Source organism: Xenopus laevis, chromosome 7L, assembly GCF_017654675.1.
Source record: "Xenopus laevis strain J_2021 chromosome 7L, Xenopus_laevis_v10.1, whole genome shotgun sequence".
Lineage (NCBI taxonomy): Eukaryota > Metazoa > Chordata > Amphibia > Anura > Pipidae > Xenopus > Xenopus laevis.
Window position 1 is genome coordinate 114683062 of NC_054383.1, and position 13313 is coordinate 114696374.

The following is a 13313-nucleotide window of genomic DNA, read 5'->3' on the forward strand; positions in this document are numbered from 1 at the left end:
CTTATAATGTAAGTAATAGGTTGTATTTATATTAAATCTATGTTCTCAATCCTCTGACTCTGTACTCAGTTGTCTGTCATCAATGTAAAGCTTATAGGTTATTTAGCTTTTCCTTACGTGCCTGGGTAAAAACAGAGGGCGTTATACCTGGTTGCTTCCCAGTGATTACAATGGCAAATACCAAAAACGTTTAATGGCACCGAGTGTTCTGATGGGGTGATCTCCATGGTCATCCAAACTCCCATTAATCTGTAGTTTTTACATTCATATTGTCTATCTATCATGTGCTAATATATTTTCAACTGGAAATCCTTTACAACATCAGAAAACAGGAAACTCTACACTTTATAAAAAAAAGAACACAAAGTTTATTGCTCCGTGACTTTGCAAAATGATTCTCCTTTGAGACCATTATCTTAACCCAACACGTTTCACTGTCAAAAGCAGTTAAGTAACATTTCTTCTTTTTTAAAACAAGGTCCTATATATATATGCCATACTGACTGTAAATATACCGGCACATGCGTCACCCCTACAGTGGCATCTCCCTATTCAGTGGCATGTCGTTGATGTTCCATCACCTGAAGTCAATAGAAGGGTGCCCACATCTCTTTTTTATAGGCTAATTCATTCCTGGAGATTGCACTGCTCCAGAATAAATATTTCAAATATTCAATCAGAACAGGTAGCAATTGCCTAAATGTGATTTTGGGGGCACAAGATGTTAAGCGTCTTAGTTCACTGTGCTCCCACCATAGCATTCACTTACTCCCTGTCTCACGTTGCCCCCTCAACTGCCTGGAATACAAAACTTGAGCACAATGTGCATTCTCTCATTCAGCTAATGGATTTGACAGAGCCAGGCAATGAGCAAGCTGCTTAGCTGTAGGGTAGTTTGCTCACTTCTGTAAATGTAGCTACAGGGGATCATTTGTCTTCCCCAAACAGTTGTTTGAGACAGACCATTATTTCAGCTTTTTTCTTAACCAATACACTTTAACACCAATTTATAAATTGTCCCAAATACGGAATAGTAAGCTCCCCAGACTTTCCTTGAAGGGCTCATAATAAAACAACCATTGTGCAGGTACATTCAACCCTGCAGTAAGATTTTATCATAAGTCCAATCATAAGCAGGTTTCTTTAGGGGCCGCCATTAAAAACCAATACACTATATGGCCAAAAGTACTTGGGCACCCCCCTGTACAATATCTGATCCTAAAACCAAGGGTATATGAACTTGATCCTCTCTTTGCTTATAAAAATCTTTACATATTGCCCTTCTGGGAAGATTTTCAACTAGATTTTGGAGCATTGTTGGTGAGACTTGTTTCCATTCACTAAAAGGTTATGATTTAATGGCTCACATTGGCAGGTGTTCAGTTGGGTGGAGGTCAGGGCTCTTGTTCTTCCAAAACAATTCTATATGGATCTTGCTTTGTGTATGGGGCTATTATCCTGCTGAAAGTTCCAATAATTAGAAGAGTTATGCACATACTTTTGGCCATACAGTATATAAACTGATATAAATCGAATAATAAACGATATAAGTTTGCCGTGATTAAGAAGAATAGGCTGAGAGACAGAACAATAATTTCGGGTACGTTTTTGGGGATCATAATGACAACAAACATAGAGACAAACTGAGGATCTAACCAGTGTACTGACAACAGGTAAATACATTATATACAGATAAGCCCAAACAGGGGCAGGCCAAGACCAGTGTAATTCAATAAAGTTCGCACAGTGCTACTCCCCCCAAGGCATGCTGGGAAGGCAGCATCACCCAATTGGGCTTATGGAGATCTTTCACACAGAGTCTGGAAAATAAAAACAGAAATAACATAAACTAAAAGCAACAAAAAGGGGATAAAAATAATGGATAAAAATGAAGCAAATTGGCAGAGAGGTCTGTAGTAATGCCAGTGATGGCCGATAGACATTAAGGCAATGTGGGGGGCAGAATGTTATCCCCTCTACAGACCTTATTAAGAGAGCCCCAGAAAGAGTCATAATAAAAGCCAGATATCCTGAGGTTGGGTGGGGGCTCTCTCCTTTAGCATCACGCAAGCGGTCCATAGGGCTTTCAGGAGTATCTCATAGAACTGAGTCCTTGCATTGTTTTTTCTTTTGTAACATTCTGAGACAAGTGCAGGGAGCAGAGAAAGCAGAAATCCACAGGCTGAAGACATGGAGGCAGCAAGTGAGCTCCAAGGCAGGCAAAGATGGCGCTGTCCATCCAAATGTCCTTCCATAGTAGAGCTTGGCGCTCATCGTTGTTAACACTTAAGGAAAGGAGAAACAAATATGAGTTCTTTTTAATCTTTTTCTTGGAATAGAAACCAATACCCAGCAAATACAGTTGAGCGCTTACCTCTGATGGCTGACCACCTCCACCGCGAGATCCAAGAAGTCCTCGTTGCTCGTTACCTTTCTCGGACTTTAACTCAACGGCTAGCTCACCTGAAGCTGGATCCTGGGCTCTGGCGGTGGGAGAGATAAGCAGCATTGTTTAATGGATAGCCCTTTGTTTTTCTTCCACATTCCATTAATTATATATTTTCAAAACAATAAATATTTCATATAGGTTTTCATGTTGAATTAAGCACACTCCCAGCTTAGATGTAATTGACTGAAAATGCTAATGAAGCATTCTACCATTTTTTTTTCATGACAGCCTGGCCACTAGAGGATATTGGAGTCTATGAATTGTTAACAGTTATCTCATCTGTGGTCGAGAAGCAGTTACAGCGGATCAGTAAGTATAGCAGCTGACACTCACTTAGATGAGCAGAAGAATGCAGTAGTAGTGCAAAAGAACACATGCCACTACACTTTACTGAGAACAGTAGTGACTTGAATTAAGCTTATAAAGAGGGTGTACCTTCTATTTAGCATTTTATACTTAAAATATATAAGTACTTTGCTGTGCTCCTGTATGTGACAGTAGATGGCTAAATGTTAACAAAGTCATTCCCTGGGAAACCTTACAATATCATGGTAGGACATAACCACCACTTCCAAGCAACCAAAGCTAATGCTGATGTAGCAAACTGCCTACAAGAAGAGGCTACATAAGACAGGGCCACCAGGATGGCCAAATACAGTATGAAAGCAAAACCAGCCTATTGGGTTTATTTAATGTTTAAATTATTTTCTTGTAGACTTAAGGTATGAAGATCCAAATTATGGAAAGATCTGTTATCCGGGAAAACCCCATTTTGCAGTGACCATGCAAAGAACTTTAAAAAAAAAAAAAAGAGAGCTTAAAGCCCAGATATGTTTATAAGGCTTGTTGTTACTGTCCAAATGGTGTACACACCCAGATGGCCAAAAATCAATGATCTAGTTATTAGGGATGCACCGAATCCACCGAATGAAGGATTCGGCTGAATACCGAAATGAATCCGAATTTGCATATTCAAATTAGGAATGGGAAGGGGAAAAGTGTAAAAAACATTTTTATTTTTGTGACAAAAAGTTACATGATTTCTCTTCCCGCCCCTAATTTGCATTTGCAAATTTGTATGCGGTTCGGCCAGGCACGAGGATTTGGCTGAATCTGAATCCTGCTGAAAATATCAGAATCCTGGATTCAGTGCACCCCTTCTATTTATACAAGCCGATGGCTTTTAGAAGGAGATATAAGAAGGATCCTGTCATTTCAGTATCTGCTGGCCTGGCAGAAAAAAAACTTCCAGGCATACAAGCAATTTTTTAAACGGGATCAATTAAACTGGGGCTCATTTATTAACACTGGGCATATTTGCCCATGGCCAGTTACCTATAGCAACCAATCAATGATTAGCTTTTTAAAGCCAGCTTCAAGTAGAACAATGAATGCAGCAATGTGATTGGTTGCCATGGGTTACTGCCCATTGGCAAATTTGTCCAGTGTTGATAAATGTCCCCCACTGTCTCTATCTGTGGAAAGGGTAGGAAAATAGAGATAAAAAGAGGCACACTCTCTACTAACCTAATCAATTATATTTATCAAGGAATCACATACAGTGTAGGTTACAACTATGGGGCAGATTTATCAAGGGCCGAATTTCGAAGTGTAAAATACTTCGAAATTCGACCACAGAATTAAAGTCGAATTCGAATATCGAAGTATTTTTCACCGAATTTGGCCATCGAATGATCGAAGTAAAATCGTACGATTGAACGATTAAATTGTTCGAATCTAACGATTTTAGCGTACAATCGAACGATTTTACTTCGATGTGTGAAGACTTAGAAAAATGCTGTAGATGGTCCCCATAGACTAACATAGCACTTCGGCAGGTTTAATTTGGCGAAGTATTGAAGTCGAAGTTTTTTTAAAGAGACAGTACTTCGATTATCGAATATTCAAACTATTTTACTTCTAATCGAATTCGAAGTAAATTCAAAGTCGTAGTATCCTATTCGATGGTCGAAGTATCCAAAAAATTACTTCGAATTTTTTTACTTCGAAAATTCCCTCGAATTCAATTCGACCCTTGATAAATCTGCCCCTAAAGGTGGCCATACACGGGCCGATAAAAGCTGCCGACAGACCGTGTCGGCAGCTTATTGGCCCGTGTATGGGGGCCCCCGACGGGCTTCCCCGATCGAGATCTGGCCGAAAGTCGGCCAGATCTCGATCGGATGGGATTAAAAATCCCGTCGGATCGCGCCCGCATCTGTTCGTTGATGCGGTCCCGCGATCCGACCGCCCGTTTGGCGAACGCTAGGATCCGATCGTTGGACCCTAGGGCCCACGATCGGATCAGCCCGATATTGCCCACCTCAAGGTGGGCATATCGGAGGGAGATCCGCTCGTTTGGCGACATCGCCAAACGAGCGGATCTATCCGTGTATGGCCACCTTAAGTCTCATCACAATCTACATTCTAACATTTCTTTAAACTCCATAATACCTGCACTGGGAGCCATCTTTACATAATCCAATGTGCAATGATTCTTGCCACAAACTATTGTGAATAATTCAGCACGTGCACAGCGGCACTAAAACTAATGTTGTGCACACAACCTACTGAAAAAAATTGGGAACATAGGCCAGCTGCTGGTATTTACTCAACGACCCCCATCCTACCAAACAGTAGACTTTGGAATCTTGTTTATGTGTTAATCCCAAGGATTCTTTCATAAAGGATAAAAGCTTTTCCCAGTAGGTGGTTATTTTGTCATGTGAATAAAGTCTGCTGCCGAAAGCCTCCGTTATGAGCAGAGACCCTTGAACATAAAATCAATGAGCATGACCTTTGTTGGGGTGTATAATTGACTCTGTGAAAAAATGTTTAATGCAATTAAGAACATTAATGGCCAATAACCAATTTAGGGAAATGTCTGAAAATATTAACTTTTATATCTTTGAAGGACCTGAACATTTACCCCAGTAATCAAACATCTCCATGGCCTTCACACACCCTAGAAATGGTCTTGATAGAAAAAGGATAGAACTTATACAGTACATCCCCCCTCTATCCCCTTACATCCCCCAATCTATGGTATACATCCCCCTTCTACATCCACAATTTAAATATTAAAATATTTCACACCTACAAACTGGTTTAAATCAGGTGTGTTTTATACTTGACGCCAAATGATGTAATTTACACAATTTCTGTACAATTAGTTAACACGTCGATGTGAAAAATTCAGGTGATGTGTGTGAAAAATTAAGTGAAATGCAAACGCCGATTAATTAATGAAGTTAGTAACGAAGCTCCTTGGGTGTCTGACAGCTGTAGTATCATACCAGTCTATGGTTAGCGGATGCGGATCTGTTTTACATAAATTCCCTTTCTTTTCAGGCAAAAAAAAAACAAGGGCTTTGGTATAAGTCTACTTTATGAATCCTGTTCCATGTTAACTACAATATATACGCATAAAGAGCTTGACAATAAAGGCCGAGCTCAGTCAGCACAACTGTGACCAATTCCTGCTGTGACTACATCAGTGAAAGCACTAGGATGGAAAATTCATTAGCTGAATAGACAAATGTCATGTAAAAAATGCTTCCACGAGACTGAAGACATACTTAATGGCTGTTTTGAGTACAGTGAATATACTAACATAAAGTCAATACCGGTATGGGACCTGTTATCCAGAATGCTCGGGAGCTGGGGTTTTCCGGATAATGGATCTTTCCTTAATTTGGATCTCCATACCTTAAGGCTACTAAAAAATCATTTAAACATTAATCCAATCGGATTGTTTTGCCTAAGGATTACTTATATCTTAATTGGGATCAAATACAAGCTACTGTTTTATTATTGCGGGAAAAAAAGGAAATCGTATTTTTTAAAAACTTGAATTATTTCATTAAAATAGAGTCTATGGGAGATGGCCTTCCATTAGTATCCGGATAATGGGTTTCCAGATAGCAAATCCTAAACTACAATATCCCTGTCTGTATCGCCTTTAAAGCAATTGCCTAGAACAAGCTCCCCAGAGGATAAGGAGACTGCGCTATTGAGACCCTGCAATAAGGGCTACAGCACCACTCACAGAGACAGCTTACAGTCTGGTTTAATGGGGATAGGGCTGAGGACAGATTATAATGGAGCAGAGGCAGTTGACTGTTTGCTGACTGAGATGTTACAGCTCAGAGTAAAGAAAGATGACACTTGCATGTGTGGATCTGGCAGGACACTATCGCATTCCAAAAGGGAATTTAGTGGAGAGGCCATCTGCTCATTTTCTATATATTTCACATCCTTTACATATCAGCATTCACCTCTGTAGAGACTCCCTATAGTGCAAGCCCCTTCCTCAGCACAGGCCACCCTGCTTTGCCTTTAAAGGAGAACTAAACCCCCCAATAAGAAAAGCCCCATCCATAGTCCCGACTCCCTGCTTCATCAAGGCAAAGTACATTATTGCAAAAAGCATCCATGAATATCATGCTCACTTATTTATGTAGAGTAGTACACCTCATGGGTGCCATCTTCCGCATCTTTGGTCTTCTTCTTTAAGGGAGCGCCAACACTGAGCTATTTGGCGCATGAGCAGTAGGAGCCAGTCCGGCATTCGTACCAAGTGCACATGCACCAAAACGCTCTGTAAATTGCCAAAGGGAGTGAAGACTGAAGATGGCGCCCATGCACTACTCTGCCTGAATAAGTGAGCATGATATGCAGGGAGCTTTTTGCAATAATGTACTATGCGCTGAGGAGGCAGGGAGCGGGGACTATGGGTTGTAATGGATGGGGCTTTTCTTATTGGGGGGTTAGTTCTCCTTTAAAGAGGTAGTGACACAGTAACTCATGACAGGATTAAATTGCTTACATAAAATATCCAGATATTGGGCACCTATGTTTCTTTTTTCTGTTTGTTTACTGATCTGATCTGACAATTCTCCATGTAGAGTATGTTTTCTGTTGTACAGTGCACTGGGAGCTGGGACTTTCTCTAATGAACTTGCTTGTCAGACTGGAAAACAGAGCTGCCAGTCAAGGATGAGCAACCATCTCAGACATGAAGTCCCACCCCAAGACAGGAAGGACATTAATGGAGAAGAGTGTAGAGAAATTTAAGGACATTGCGTATTAAGGCTATCCTTTTATTATATTGGAATAACACCCCTAAATCATGTCCTATAAAATCAGGCATGGGTAGGCTGTGTGTGTGTTAAACCACAAAAGCTGTCGGGGGACTCAGCATATTAAAAATCAACCCCTGCTCTAGACTGCCCAACCCAAAACCAGCCAGAAGAAATGATATGTCTTAAATATATCACAGCAACAAAAGTGCAGGAGTGCAACAAAAAATACAAATTTCCCCAGAAAGACTGGAATTAATAAAAGGAATCTCAAATTTCCCTGAACAAGGGCAGCTTTTCCAAAAAATATTCGGATGTAGCTTTTACTTTAAGGTAGAACTGAGAGGAAAGGGGGGCTCACATCTGTTTATACCAGAAGTTATTTTTGTCTCGAGCCAAGCGGACATAACGGTCTACAGAGACACACGAAGGAAACGCTAACATGAGAGGAGAGAGTGAAGCAGAGAGGAATGAGGAAGTAAGGGACGAGGCACTGGGAATGCGACGGACGAATGAAATGGGAGAAATCGTTTCTGTCCTCTTTAATTGGCCATATTATTGCATTTCCCATTTGGGTAAATAAAAAAAAAATACACAAAGAAATTCTTCTAGGAGTCTGGGAATTTTCCACCAACATGCCCTTTTGGTACCGATATGATTTAAGATAACTTTCTAATTATATCTGTTTTCAAGAGCTGGAATGTCAGATGAAGAATGAAGAGGGTGAGATGAACGAAGGTGGGGGGGGGGGCAGTAAACACACACACACACACAGTTGGCTCCCATTCTAGTGGACCTGTGTAAATGTTGTGGAACTTACCAGCAAACACACACAAAACAACTGACACAAATAATAATTCATAGCTCTTCTGTATTATTACATTAAATAAGAAGCTTATATTGGTCAGCTTTAGTGTCTCTGCTTTAGACCCAGGCACATTTAGGCCAGCAATGTTTTACCCCAGTTGGCCTTTCTGATGGTCGTCCTTTAATATCTAGGGCTGAAAAAAAGCATTCACTATATCTTATCCTACATGGGCCCACATTCAATGCCTCACGCTCCAAGGGGGTATGTACTACCCTACAGTCTAGGGCAGTGATCCCCAACCAGTAGCTCGCGAGCAACATGTTGCTCTCCAACCACTTGGATATTGCTCTCAGGGTCCTCAAAGGAGGTGCTTATTTTTGAATTCCGAGCTTGAAAGCAAGTTTTAATTGCATAAAAACGAAGTATAGTGCCAAGTAAAGCCTCTTGTAGGCTGCCAGTCCGCAAAGGGGCTACCAAATAGCCAATCACAGCCCTTATTTGGCACCCCAAGGGACTTTTTCATGCTTGTGTTGCTCCCCAACTCTTTTTACATTTGAATGTGGCTCACAGGTAAAAAAGGTTGGGGACCCCTGGTTTAAGGCCATAAAGGGAAATTAACTCTATTTATAAACAGAGTTTTTTCTTCATGACATGTCCCTAAAATAGTATTTTACAATGCATATACAGTTGTACATATAAGTGAGAGCAGATATTTGCTAGGGCTTATCAATCTTTCTTGATATCAGCAGAATAGCGAAATTTAAAGCACTAGATTTCAGTTTTATTTTTGGGATCGGGCCCCCTCCTGAGGTATCAGTCATTTTGTTATAATATACAAGAATACCAAGGCCAGTTAATGCATTTTCAACCCAAATCTCAGTATATTTGCCATTCAGGTATGGTTATCAAAACCTGGACAATGAAAGTATTCACCCCACATATCATCCCAGCTGGACTTCAGACTGGGCCCCCCCAACTAATACTCCCCTGCGTGGACATCCCCACATTTTGGGAAAATGTACATCAAGGTGCTGTCTTGTTCAAATTTGTGATGCACTACACTCTCATTGCCTCTTTCAACCCCATTTCTCATCCACTACAAAATACACTATGAACCACATTGCTGCCCTTCCCTATAGACCAAACTAAGGAGTTTCTTACAATGACTGCTTCTCCGATGAGCCACACGTTAATTTTCCTTTCTTCTGTAGGAAATAGAAGAGGGCCACGACCAGAAGGAGGAGAATGACACAAACGACCACAGCGATGACGGCTGTACTACTGCCACCAGTCTGTTCTGTAATTAAATACCAACATTATTAAAGGGTGGTAATAATAGATCCCACTACATCTGTCCCTTGTTAGTTGATACCTGCACATATTAATTTAATAAAGACACTGATTTAACATTGATTTTCCCTTTCAACAAAACCCTAGTTACCTTGAGGAGGTCTTGCACTTGGTGATACGGAATTCACTGTGTAAAAAAAAAAAAAGGAAATAGTTAATTAAGGTCTCAGATATCCTGAACATTATATTCCCCTTCACAAAGGGCCAGGGCCCTGGGCCAGACCTAACAGATGTTTCGATTTTGTATCATGCTAACACAATTTGGGCCTTGACCCTTGGAATAATGTACAGATAGTACAATCACACTAACATGGCACACAATCCTTGCCAAGCCTTAATAAATGTTTACAGTTCCTATAACATTTATACCACACACAGGATTTATCCTCAGCCTAATCTAAAGATGGTTAAAGTTTGTATTACACACCACACAAGCCTTGGTTGACTTGCCAGATGTTTGGAGTAGAGTCCTGCATAAGGTTGGGTACCTGCGGGTTACCCTCAAAAAAAGTTAAGGGTAGGACTTTTGGATGCGGGTATAGAATAGGGTTGGTGGGTCTGTGGGCCTTATCAATGGCAATTTTTACTCCTTTACACATTTTTTTTTACTTTATTTTTTCCTGCTCCACCCACTGATGTCACATCCAGATTGCAGTAACAGCACTTCCTGTTTAATGGTGGTCAGAAGTTCGCAGATACAGGTTGCAGATAAGACAGTTGTGGGTAGGGTTGCCACCTTGATGGTTGATCCCAATGTTATTAATAGGGATAAAAGATAAATATATGGACCGGTATTTTTTTCCAAAAAAGGTGGCAACCCTAGTTGTGGGTCTTATATCAAGTTCACAGATCAGGTTGCGGATAAGACATTTGTGGTTCTTATATTAACAGTTTATATCATACTCAAACCTCACAAGACTTGACCCTTAGCTCAACCCACAAGACGATTAGAGTTTGTGTCACACTGACATGCCACAAAACCCTTGCTGAGACTTACCAAATGTTTACAGGTCCTATCACAACCATACTGCATATTCTTCGGCACAACTTACTGATGATCATAGTTTATATCACACATGGTGCCCAGCCCTCAGCCCAACTTACTGCTTAGAGTGAATTTCTTCTCGGCAGACCCAAGGTCATTTCTTGCAGTGCAGGAAATATCATTCATCAGCTTAGGTGAAGTTTTCATGGTTACTGTGCTTATCACGCGTTGCCCATTTACTGTTTGTGTGCTCTAAGAAGGAAGAAAGAAGAGCAGTGACCACACGCACACACCCTGATTGGGATCTTTGTAAATCAACGTGGTGAGCACTGGTCACACTGGACTATGATTAACAGCACTAACAATGGCCAATCTCATTCTTCAACACAAAGACCAAAGACTGGTCAAACTCCCTGAGAAGCCAAACAAAGCATCATTGACCTCGTTACTCATGAGTTATTACCACACAAAGAAAGAAGAGAGTCCAGTATTCTTGGCAAAGAGACTGCTTGGAGACAGCTCTGACTGAGGGGGAACGCTGAGTTCAATGAAAGAATAATTCACAATAATCCCCCTTTTTAAAAAATGAAACCCTATTTCTATAACTGAATATTCCCATTGCAGCTTCTAATATTTCACTTTCGGGCATCTTCATGGGGACAAAGTGGTCTATGTGTTTCTTTTTGCTTGTTTGTAGCACTTGTATGTCCACTTTTGGGCCTACAGACCTACTAGACACTGAGCTGTTTGATCACTGTGACTTTTCATGAAAAATTTCAGTAACAAAAACATGAGAACATGACATTAAAAGAGAAGCTATTTGATATGTTATGTAATATAAGGTGCAGAGTCATGACGCAAAGAGAACATACTCAAAATATTTGTAAAAAAAACTGATGGCAATGAAGCTGAACTCACACTAGATCTCACACTATATGATGCACACACATTAGTACCTTTAATTCTGTTGGGTTCCAGGTAATCTCTGGTTCTGGGAATCCCTGTGCGGAGCAGGTTAGCGTCACCATAGAACCTTCAGAAAGCACCTCAACTACTTCATCTCCACGTTCCATCTGAGGGACACCTAGAAATATCAAAAAATATTTATTTTTCCCTTATACAGGAAGGGGCTGTGACCCCCCACAAATCCAACATAATCCACTGACCACAATCCACAAATATATATAGCTATAAGGAGATAAAGGCCATATAAAGGTATGAGGCCTTCAATGACCTTTGCTGGCAGTCTTCAACTAAATAGCCTTTTTGCCATTGGTCTATGCTGAGTACATATGATCTTCTATTAAAAAAGATTTATCAATACAACAATAACCTGTGAAATATGCTACAGTCAAGCCAATGTATTGGAGCCACCTACTATTTATTATAATGATCCTTTACCCTAACGGCTTTAAAGGGTTCAGGCAGAACTAAGAGAGCTATTAAATGGATTAACCAATCTACTAAAACAAACCTGCTTCTCCATTAAGCACCCAAAGGGCTTCATCAGCAATTGTGCATCAAACCAGCTGTACATAGAAAGATAGTGCTGCATTCAGTCCTTGGTCCTAATGTACATAACAACTAAATCCATTTACTGTCAACTTATTATCTCAAACTAACCATTCGATCAATGAAAAAATGCACTGCCGTCATTAGAAGACCACGGTTAACTTTCAATGGAACATTAAGGAATGATGGCATTGCTGAGGCTGATGATATCTTAAATTGACCACACACACGGAGCAATGGTCAGCCAGTTCAGTATGTGTGGCCGTGTTAGTCTGGGAAGCATTACAATAACACATATAGGTGTTGCAAGCTTACACTATACAATCTCAAACTATTCCCATAAAAAAAATATAAGGGCGCTTATCGATGACTTCTTGGTGTTTCCTTCTTTTTTACAGGGAAACAGTACCTTAAAGGCATAGCACATGGGCATTTCCACGCATTTTGTCACCGGAGAGGTCTATGGCTCTGTGGGTAGGGACTCATAACTAATAGCCCAACTTCTCTTGAATAACAATCCCCTGAAAGCATGGGTTTTAGTTTTAGCTTAAAATGCAGCAGCTGGGCAATACAAAAGTCAGACACACTGTACAATAGCAGCCTCCGTTCAGAGGAACAACTGACTGTTTACAATGCTCTGCATCACTAAACCTAATAAATTACTATTAAAATATATTGAATTTATACATAGAGACTGATGTAGAAATACATGTACACAGATCTTGGTTAATTACTTCAAAGTTCCTTAAACTATCCTATTTTACACAATATTACATTGTTTTCAGACATAAGATTAGCATTCTAACTCCAGTATCCCTTTAACACATTCAGAATGCCACTTTGACTCTTCTACTTAATCCCCTCCATTTTAAATTAGGGATCTTGCAAGGCTGCCACCACCTTCCCCATATCTTTGGTGATCAATATCACTAGGGTGACTGCTTATGCCCTTATTATTCCATGAGAAAGGACGTAAACAAAGAGACGTGAATAGCATCCCTTCTCCAGCTGCTCTCCAGCTTTCCACATCTCCTTCCCCTGAGCTGAATGGCGGCCATTATCATAAAATGACACTTGCTATTTTACAACCGAGATAGGTAACCTTTGGCTTTCACTGCCCTTCAGACC

At 40.4% G+C, this 13313-nt stretch overlaps 1 protein-coding gene across 2 annotated transcripts in view; it reads right to left on the reverse strand.

The window, feature by feature from the left end:
• Positions 1-344: 344 nt before the first annotated feature.
• bcam.L (basal cell adhesion molecule (Lutheran blood group) L homeolog) overlaps positions 345-13313 on the reverse strand; it is a 42131-nt gene continuing 29162 nt past the window's right edge. The window contains exons 11-16 of one of the 2 annotated variants that reach the window (XM_018224482.2): positions 11630-11757; positions 10793-10925; positions 9780-9815; positions 9500-9635; positions 2375-2483; positions 345-2285 (exon numbers count right to left, since the gene is read on the reverse strand). In XM_018224482.2, coding sequence (XP_018079971.1) covers positions 2280-2285; positions 2375-2483; positions 9500-9635; positions 9780-9815; positions 10793-10925; positions 11630-11757 — 548 coding nt within the window. In that variant the 3' untranslated portion in view covers positions 345-2279. 2 annotated transcript variants of the gene reach the window in all.